Below are 11,275 nucleotides of genomic sequence, written 5' to 3' on the forward strand. Positions count from 1 at the left end.
GTTTATGCCACGTTACATGGATATACGTCCAGTGGTAGAGGAACCATTTGCCACATTATATTTACAATTCGTTGGCAACACTGGCCAAATGGGCACGTCTGGTGCAGAGCGATATTACCGAACTCTTGCCAGAGTCACGTTCTAGCAATGAGTTAAAAAGGATCATGATGGACTCGGGCACTTACTCGTGATGCATCGTAACATTCATTTTTACTTCTGTCGAATAGGCCATACTTAGGATCGCAAACACCAACAAACTGGCTCCTTATGGGACCAGGTTGTGGGTTTGTCCCTGATTTGGAAACGGTTTCGTAATTCTCATGGCAAGAGCTTTCAGACGATATATAGGTTTTATCCAGGTACTTGGCCCCGGTATGGAATCATCCCTAGTGAGTAATAAATGTGATATTATCAGGATTTGTAGCGTCCATTGTTAGTAGCATTGAGTAATAAATGTGATATTGTAGCGTTCATTGTTATTACCACTGAGCAATGAATGTGATATTGTAATGATACTGTAGCGTTCATTGTTAGCAACATTGAGTAATAAAGGTGATATTGTAGCGTCCATTGCTATTAACACTGAGTAATAAATGTGATATTGTAAGGATAGTGTAGCGTCCATTATTAGTAATACTGAGTAATAAATATGATATTGTATATTATCGTTTAACATGTTGATTTGAAATGTGTAATAATTTGAGGTAATGCTATTTTAAAAAAATGAAACTTTTGTTTCGTTCGTAACACTATTAATCTGGTAGTATTGCAGCAGATATGTCAAACTATTTCCCCCGTTAAAGACTTCTACTACCTTTCCAATGTTAAATGTCTTCGGACAGAAATCATTTGCATACCTCATTCCGATGCTTCAATAGAAATTCTAATTGAATGAGGAGATACCAATAGAATTTGTTTGGGGTATCATTCAAATTGCTTATGTTTGTTGGTTTATTTTCAGCCACATAGAGAGTGTTTAGCTTAATACTGATGATGGGTAGTGGTATTAGTGATAATGATAACTTATTGCGCCCTTCAACTAAAGATAGAAAAAGCCAGCTTTTCTGAGATAGAGCTTTTTTTTTTCATAAAAGGCTGGATTTGGTGGAGAACCCAGAAATTTACATTGTTTGTTTATTTATGATTTTCTTATTGAAATACCATTTTTGTTTCTCTGTAGTAGTTTCTACAGCCAAGAATGTGCGTTTACAAGATTTAGACCTTGTGAATGCTATGTTCAGTCCGGAATTGGCTATCTTGATTGTTTTTCAAACTGATATTGCATTGGTTGGCAGCAAACACGAGTTATGAAACCCATTATAACACAGGTATCGTTTTGGTTACGAAATTCAGGAAACACTTTATCCTGAGCTTGAAGTATTGTATTAGAACCTATAATAAGTTCAATTGTTTTCAAATTTAAAGGCATAAACTGCTATTTTGTACATTTTATTACTTTAACACAGCAGTAAAATTACATTATTCAAGAATTTCTTCATTATGTACAGTTATTTCGTGCCAAAATGTTTGAAATATGAAACTTATAAATAATATTTTAAACTTGCTTCTTCTCGATTTTTGACGACCTCAACAAGTGTTACATACAGATATAATGAAATTTAATTTATTCATAAATTCTAAATGGTAATGAAATTACTACGTTTCCAGAACAGTTGTTGGTAACACTATTTAACTTTTTACCAAAATTTAAGATAACTGAAACGAATATCGCCATATCGATAATATTGCCACTGAAGTGTATAATTTTAGTTTGAGAAGCTACCAACACTGTTGAAGGGCTATTTTTTTGTGGATATATTTGTTGGTTGTCTGCTAGCACGTTTTCGGCTGACGCATTCTGGGAGAACACAACCTGTGTGCTTTAAAGAAAAACAACAGGATGCAGAAACATTCTGGTAAGTGCATCTCTGTTCTCCCTTTTTTTATATGCACAATTTTCTAATATATTTTGTCATCACATAAGACTTTAACTCACTGTAAGTGATAAAGAAAATGTGTTTCCTTTCATTAGTATGGAGTACACCAATGAATACCTAAAATAAGAACGTAGACAATACCGCCATACATACTCGTTAGCAATATCGGCATCCTCCCATTGCAGACACAAACAGGACCTACTTGAAGAGCCATTTCAAATCTCCCAAAGTAGTCTGGAATAAAGCCACACACACATTTCGATGGATGTACCCTATGAAATGTCTAAACAAGCAATAGTTTCCAAGATTTTTTGCTCGAGGAAGGTACAGAGCCGCAGCTCCTGAAAGCGATATTTCAGGGTTTAAGACAACAGAAATTAGTCCATGTTATTCAAGCGTGTTCTACAGACTACGTTTACTTCTGGTTTGATTTCCGAATGGTTGGAAGATGTCGACAAGGCTGTAGCTGATAAAGAACTTACAAATTCCACTTCACAGGAAGATAAATGTCCAGCTCCGACAGATGAATCCTAGCTCAAAATCCTGTACATACGATGAACATCAGGAATCATTACGAATTCCTGAGGGTAACTTCTCATATCAAAGAAGCGTGGCTGAGATTTTGTCAATAATAAAGATTTAGCGTGTAAAGATTTGGAGAAAATCATTCAAGAGCAAAGCAGTAATTATGAAACGGGAATTGCGGTAGAATTTAAAAGATCTTCCACAGATAAATCACAAATTTCAAAGAAAATCAGGAAGATAGGATTAAATACAGCTGGACCATTCAGACAACTCGAAAGAAGTGTTCGCCATCAGAAGTTATGTCTGAGTCAAAAATCATTCCATTATAGTGAAGAAGTACCACAAGAAAGATAATTTCAATGTTGATTGTGGGGAGTTTTATTACCAATAAAATCACAGAAGATCTGGAATTCAATGTGGAGAATGCAAGATGTGGTTTCATGAAAAACTGAGTCAGGTAACTGTGTGTCAGTAGCTGAACTCTGCCAAGAGTGTGAAGACGGCTGTTATTATTGGACAATGTACAGTTTATTTTTCTCACAATAGATCTGCGTTAGGTGAATCCACAGAGAAGGTCTACTGTTTCAAAGCGTATTGGACAGATTTGTTAAAGTTGATGGCTCATTGTGTATTGGTATTTGTTGCAGACATCTTTATTGTATTTTCGATGATGTTCTCTTGTAGTCTCTTCAACAAAATTGAAATATAAAAAAAAAATCTGAAGCAAAATAGCCGTTGTTTCCCAGGGCCCTTGCATCTCTCCCTTCACCCAAACAGTGAACAGCATAATTATGAAACTAAATTTTCCATCCACTAAGTGTATAGACTGAAAACTATGGATGCTTTCTCGCCGGAAATCAAACGAGGGACCATGTGCACCAAAGGCGCTAGTCATTAGAAAGCGGGACGGGCTGAAATTTTTACAGTAAACAATTACTGTTAAAGGAAACGAGAATGTAGCGTTTGTATTTTGTTAAGAACGAAACCTCAAATACACTTCAAGTTCCATATTCTTTGTTGTATTGTGAAGTTATTAAGTCATGAAAAATCTGGTGAGAAAATTACACTAAACACGATATTGTTAATGGCTAATACCTTTCTATTTCAAGCGTGCCCTCGGAAAATATGTGAAACGTATTTCGACTCCACCTCTGCCGCCCTCTTACGGATGAAATCTTCCCTTTGCTTTGGGGAAAGAACCCTGTCCGCATCCAACTATTGAACGATCTCGGCCACAGCAACTTGTCACTCCACTGTCGACGAAGGTATGGGAAAACATACATCGACAGCAGCGCGAGCAAGGTTGAAATAGAAAAGCTGTATTTATTTATTAAAGATGGTACCAGACGTGAGGTTTCGCTCATAAAACATGTTGAAAACCTAGTACTAGTTTAATTACTTCTTACCTTATATTGAATTTGATAGTATATCGGTGTTCCTTTTCCTCTGTATTCTTGGGGATTGAAATTCACACTAAGAGAGAAGAAGTCCGATGACACCAATGTAGGAGCAGAAGATAGAATTGCATAGGCTAAATAAAAATAATTTAAAAATCAATAGAAATATCATGTAAGGTTAATTTATAACTAAAACCGTAGCTAATATTACAATAATTAATGGTTTCAGGTACCGTAGTAGGTTTTGTATTCTTTTGATAGTGTCAGTAATACAATACCAGTAATATTTACTTCATAAAAATCTAAATACAAATTTCTTATATTGTTTTTATTAGATTCTCAGAATTTATTTGATATTTAAAACTATGTAAAATACAGTGAATAAGTCTTAGTGAATTCATTAAAAGCAATGTGAACAACAGACTTACTTTCTTTGCAAAATGGTGGGTAATAGCCAACTTCACATCCTTCGTGGCAGACACCTGTGTATATGTCACATGGAGAAGAGGCACAGTGACCACATTTCTCCATACAGTTAGCACCGTACCTTCCTTGAGGACAGTCTGAAAAAAGAGAGAGAGAGAGAGAGAAAATAAAGAATGTGTACTTCTGAAAACAGCTGGTGATACGTAAGACGAAAATCAAACAGATAGAGTTATTGGTATTAATATTCACTGGCATTTTCAATAATATATACGACATTGGCTATATTTTCCTTGCGCACAATCTGAAGAAAGAGAAAAACTACTGACACATTACCTAACGTGTACTTTTGAAAACAACTAGTGGTAGAAGGCGAGACTCACGGCTTGTAAAGAAGAGACCGAAACAGAAACAGAAAATTAATAATAAAGGACGCCTCTCGGGAAAGCCCGTGTCCTGGATAGTGAGTAGGGCATCAATCAACATTCAACATGCCTCTTCTCCATGCTGTTAGTAAAGTAAAGTATCTGTCGGGGGATGTGTGTGTCGCGGTGTCTGTCTATACGGAGACATTTACACGCGAGTCTGTAATTGTGTAAGATAGAAAGAAAGAAGGGTAAACAAGAATAGGAAAGCACGAGATATTTGTCTAATAGAAGGATCTTAAAAAAACCTGGAACGTGAGCATGTATATATAGTGACTATTTAGAGGCAGAACTATGAATGAGGGCTTGTGATTGGCTGAGGAAAATGCTGGCTTCTGATTGGCTGAGAAATACTCTTTCCTGATTGGGTGTTGTTGTGTTTACGAGAAATGGCTTGTTGAATGTCTGTTTTTGTTCCTGAAAAGGGCCGATCAGATAGGGCTAAGTTGAAACCTATTGTCTCTATTGAGACTGTTCCTTTCCCGTGAAATAGCTATGGTTTCCTTTATTATTCTGTTCCAAAAATTGCTGCAATTGGCTACTATGGTGGCATTTGTAAAATCAATTCTGTGTCCAAGCTCTAGGCTATGCTCTGCTAGTGTTGACTTTTCGGGTTGCTAAAGTCTTATGTGGCTGTTGTGTTCCTTGCATCGGTGTTCTATTGTGCGTCCAGTCTGTCCTATATATATTCAGCCACATTCGCATGGTATACGGTATACACAAGGAGTGTGCAGATGAAGGTTGTCTTTCACTGGTTTGAGTAATGATCTGATGTTGGCTGTAGATTTATGAATAACTCTTATACCATGTGTGGCAAGTATTCTGCTGAGTTTCCCGGAGGTGCGGCCGATGAAAGGCAATACGGTGGTAGAGAGGTAATCCTCACTCATAACTTTTTGATCACTTTGTGTCGCGAAGTAACGACCGTTTTTATGGACATGTTGATATCTGTAAGACTGTAGCCATTCTCTTGTAGCGTCGAACGAAGATGGTTGAATTCCTCTTGTAAACTTTCCTGGTCACTTACGGAGACTCTGTAGGTCAAGATGTTTAGCACTGTAAGGCGTTGTGACTTGTGATGGAAGCTGCTTGTGTTGAGATAAAGATCCGTATGTGTCGGCTTCCTATATACGGTGTGTATAATGTTCCGTCAGGTTTACTGCGAACAAGAATATCCAAAAAATGAAGACATCCATTCTACTCCACTTCCATGATGTTTGATTTCAGGGTGATAACTGTTGAGAAATTCCAGAAAATCCTATAGTGTTTCAGGACCATGTGGCCAAATAGCAAAAGTATCATCAACGTATCTAAAGAAGCAGGGCGGCTTTAGAACCGCCGCATTGAGAGCTTAATGTTCAAACAACTCCACGAAGAAGTTTGCAATGACAAGAGAGAGAGGAGACCCCATGGCTACTCCATCTATTTGTTCATAGTAACATCCATCGTACAAAAAGTATACATGGAGGTCAGTGTATGCTGGAAGAGGTTAGTTAGTTCCGGGTTGAAGTGATTCCCTATTAGCTGCATCGTATCCTTGACAGAAACTCTTTTGAATGGAGAAACTACGTCAAAACTGACCAAGAGGTAGTTTGGATTCACTTTCAGCTTCTTCAGGATCTTAACAAAATCAGAGTAGTTTTTAATGTGATGCCCACAGTTTCCAAACTACGGATTTAGAGTTGACGTGAGGTAAATTTTGCTAGACGATATGTTGCTAGACGATAGACGACCTTTATCATCGCACAGCACCAACAATTTCATTTAATGATGTAACACACGCAAAATCAATTGATTAAAATTAGTACGGAAGTAAACTTTACCGTCAGTTTTTTTTTCTATTGAAATTCATACCAGCACTTGATGGAAAGGATAATAATGAATTTTGTTAATTATGGAGTACGTTTCTCGAGAAAAGAGATGTACAAAACCTGTTCAAATTAAGGTAATATATCCTTACTATCCCACTATACCAGTCAGTAATCCAAGTGTCGAACAACGAGTATTCAGTGTAGTGAAAACTTTGTGTTGCAATTATTGTAAAAAAGAAAAGTTATATATATATATATATATATATATATATATATATTGATGTAAAAAAGTAGATTTTATATAGAACTACTAGATTTTATGTAGAAATTTTGCTTTAACAACTCACTTTTCATGGAAACGAATATTAAGATGACAATATTTGTGAAAATTTGTTTAATCAATTTTTTAGAACCAGAAAAGGAAAACTTTAATGTATTGCTTACGATTATAACTCTTTCTTTAACTCTTTCTTAAAATATGAAAGAAATTCCCTTGCAAAATGTAAAGGTGCCTACTTCTATACGGGGTCCGAGCGATGGCGCAGTAGCATCTCAAGATGTTGTCCGATTTGACCGAAACCCCTTTGGACGTTTACTATGTAGATGCGTACACAACTTTTCCGCACTAGGCTGTTTTTAATTTCGACAAAATGATTTTTCTACCCTCTCTATCTCTCATAGAAATAGACTAAACCAATCTCACAAATTAAGAATAGTGTTTTGGCAAAATCTACTCTCATACTTGGATTCCATGTACACTCATGTCCAAAATTATTGTCGAATGTCTATAAATATGTTGTTGTAGGAATATAATTTGATAACGAATTCGTCCGGAATTTCTTATAATGTTAGTATGTATATAATCGGCAAAGACATGTATGTGCCAAATTTCATGTCAAAAGAGCAGTAAATTAGAACAATAAAACGTAAATAAAACTTTCTTGTACATTTATCAACATTTTGTTTTACTCATTCTAATTTTCGTATTTATAAATCTTTTCCTATGAAATTTACCACAAATATACATTTCTCGATTATATACATAGTATCAGTATTAAAAGTACCCTGAAAATCATTATCAAATCATATTCTTACAAGAAGACAGTTATAGATATGCGACAGTGATTTTGGACATGAGTGTACATACGATCATGCGGTTCGATGTACAAGCGAGGATGGTGAATATCAAAGAGCTCTCTTCTTAAACCTCAATGGACTGGATTAATCCAGGGGAAGATGAAAATAATCTTCCGCTAGTGCGATGTTTGGAAGTACACATTCATCCACATAATACAATATTGTCTATGTTCGTATGAAAAGCTTAAATATCAACAATGTTTTCGCCTGCTTCTCTTACCTTTATGACAGAATTCACCTTCGATTCCTGGAGCACACTTACAGCCTAGTTTTGGCTTGCATAAATACATTCCTTTGCAGAAGTATTTTGTAGCAGAGCACTTTCCTTTACAGTCTTCCCCATAATGATTCTTCCCACAACCTAGAATATGAGTCCATACATTACACTATATATATAGTGGACCTTTGCATTATATATATAGTTTCAAAATATAACATACAAACCATTACATCAACGTACTAGAATACAGACAAAAATAACATATTTCAACAAGATAAATTCTCAAAACCATCATCAGACATGAATAGAAACTGAAACGAAAGAAAGAAAAAACACTGACACAAGAATTGAAGTGCAATGTAGAAATTACTCCGTTATATTGGTAATATGTACAACAGCGAACAAATGAGATGTCTGAAGTCAGAGCGAACTTGATCTTTTCTCGTGCTGTGAGAAAGTAGCCTTTATGGAAACAGTGACAATGTGATACGAACTATTGTCATTTGGAAACGGCCTTCGCGTGGCGATTGCGTCAATTTCTGCACTTAGTTTGTTGTGCGGTATAAGGTTCGGTGTGAAATACAAATGATTTCATACTTAAAATCAGAAATCAGCGAAAATATAGTTAGTACATTTTGGTTTCAAACAGGTTAAATGATAATAGTATCATAGAGTGTAACTATTGTTTGCTTTCCGTTTATTATATATATGGCAGCAGTTCGTGTCAAGTTGCCACTCTTTCTATAAGGGCTAATTTCCCCAGCAAGAAAATGTAGCTAGTTCAGTCTGGATTCAGACAGCTCAAATAACGAGCACATGGCAGCAGTTCATGCCAAGTTACTACTGTTTCCTTAAGGGCTAATTCCCCTCAGCATGTAAATGTAGCTAGTTCTGTCTGGCTTCAGATAGCTCAAATAACAAGCACACGGCAGCAGTTCGTGCCAAGTTACTACTGTTTCCTTAAGGGCTCATTTCTTTCAGTTCGAAAATGTAGCTAGTTTGGTCTAGCTTCAGACTACCCCAATTACAAGCACAACACCAGTAATTCAGGCATATGTCTCAATGCACTCCTGACTTCAGTTATTTTTATCCACAGTAATGTACAGTTTTTTTTTTTTTTTTAAATACTATATCAGAACTCATCCCATATTTACCTTTTTCACATTGTGCGCCGCTAAATCCTGGAGGGCAAATGCATCCCTTGCCATCCTCATCATACATTCCTCCGTTTTCACAAACTCCTGCTGATGGCTCTTCGGAATCTATAATGATTTTTTTTTTACTCATGTTTTTGATGTGATGATACATGATCCATATAATACAAAAGCAAGAAAAACAACTTGCACACATTAGATCATAAATATACTTCATTTTTTTTTAAAAAAAGCTATTCTTGAGATGTCCACAAAGCTATACACTATCTTGTCAACATACTTAACGATGTTTTGAGTGAATTTATTTTACGTAAATACCAAAAGATATTCCAAATATAAGTAGTAATCATTTCATATAAATGTCGATTGTACCATCTCCATGAGCTACTAGTAAAATATGATAATTTAACCATGACCAATGTACTTTTTATTTATTTATTACCATTACTATTAGGATCAATTATATGCTTATGTTAATGTCACTAGAAAATTTCGGAAGTTCGGCGCCCATGTTACTGTTTATAAGTAGACGCATAGTGCAAATTGAATAAGTTCACACAATAAGAGGTACTGTCACCTTATTTATTGAACCATCTTCGACTCTTTAAAATTGAAAGATATTGAAATAAATAAATATCCGTTCATACAGATCTAATCTGTTTGCTTTGTACTTCTTTTTAAAGAGAAAATATTTTTATCGATATACAGCTGTTTCAAAACAACACCGACAACGTTTCGGAGGTGATTCCTGACACCAAGATAAGACAAAAAGTATCGACCAACCTGGGTGCAAAAATCCGTCATTTCGGAGTTATAGGCTACGGTAGTCGGACCAAGATATTTTTAGGAACTAATATGTGTCCTATCCCAATATCCATGTTTCAGAATCCTGCGGTTCTTCTGCAACAATTTTTATAGAGGGAGTTTGGCTATGTGCATATAATTTGAAGTACACACCAACTACCTTTATAAAAGTTCTTGCAGAAGTAGCACAGGATTCTGAAACATGAATATTTGGATAGGACATATATTAGTTCATATATAAAGTCTTGACGCGACTACGGTAGGTCCCATAGTTTTTGAGTTATGGATCTTCAAAGTTCATATTTTCATGCTTTCGGCAGCATATAACTCCGAAAGGAAGCATTTGTGATCTCGGATTGGTCTAAACTTTTTTTCTTATCTTGGCGTCAGAAATCATCTCCCAAACGTTGTCGGTGTTTGAAACACCCTGTATAAGGTACTGAGTTCAGACAGTCATGCAATCACTTTTAGATATTTTTGAAAGCATGTTTTATTTTATTTATCTTATACACCGACAATGCAAAAATATTAACACAATATTATTTCACTATATTTTCGTAATTACATATTTGTGCTTAAAATCGTCAGCCTTGATCATGACGATGGGATGAGGCTATTCTGTATATTTTGTAGAAAGAAGTGAGCATCGAAGATTTTAAAACCGTGCGTCTAAAATTATTAAGTCCAGATGAACACAGTTCGCTAAATTTGATATTTAATTATCCAGTGTTTCCAACTATTGTGCTTATATTTATTGTCTAAATAGTAGTTATCCAACAATGTCATCCATATTTTATTTAAATTTTATTGGTCAGAATTTAATTTTGAATTTTCCATTTTAGTAAAAATGAATTTAGAAACTTCCTTTTTCGTATTAGATTTTCAAGAATAAGAATAACAATTATTTGTTGTTGTAAAAAATTAAGATCTTATAATACATAACGTCAAGATTTAAATTAACACATATATAAATAACGTTTATGATTACATGTTTGTAATTAATCTATACCATATTTGATATATATTTTGGATGGTATAAAATAATTGCATTCAGAAAGAAAACGAAATTCCTACTCTAACTCAGAATTTTCTCTCTGAAATTTTACAATACTATATATACATACACTTGTTTGTTCGTCATTTCTCACATGAACACTCAAAAATTTTAATCTCCCTTTCTCCAATTCTAGGTAGCAATATGTTATAATTTCGTTTAAATATACTTATATCTATTTTATGTTTTGTGCAATCTGATAAAGGAATATGTATTTCGTTTGTGGGTCTTGTGTTGTTTGAATGAACAATACTCCGACTAACGAATTTAATACCGTTTTTTTTTAATATACATAAGGCAGTTTACTGTACATACGGAGGGGATGGTCATTATTCTAAAATATTTGGAAAAAGGTCTATAATGTTCTCTCCCAAGTCTAAGGTTCTAA

General features: G+C 35.0%; 1 protein-coding gene across 2 annotated transcripts in view; it reads right to left on the reverse strand.

Moving 5' to 3' along the window:
* The window catches only part of LOC145663899 (receptor-type tyrosine-protein phosphatase delta-like), a 212,260-nt gene that overhangs the window by 74,502 nt on the left and 126,483 nt on the right, over window positions 1–11,275 (reverse strand). For both annotated transcript variants that reach the window (XM_081730070.1, XM_081730069.1), the window contains 4 exons: window positions 9,030–9,137; window positions 7,876–8,016; window positions 4,288–4,422; window positions 3,869–3,993 (listed from right to left, as the gene is read on the reverse strand). In XM_081730070.1, the coding sequence (XP_081586196.1) occupies window positions 3,869–3,993; window positions 4,288–4,422; window positions 7,876–8,016; window positions 9,030–9,137 (509 nt within the window). The remainder of the gene's footprint in view (window positions 1–3,868; window positions 3,994–4,287; window positions 4,423–7,875; window positions 8,017–9,029; window positions 9,138–11,275) is intronic.

This window comes from Thermobia domestica, chromosome 11, assembly GCF_964235325.1.
Source record: "Thermobia domestica chromosome 11, izTheDome1.hap1.1, whole genome shotgun sequence".
Taxonomy (NCBI): domain Eukaryota; kingdom Metazoa; phylum Arthropoda; class Insecta; order Zygentoma; family Lepismatidae; genus Thermobia; species Thermobia domestica.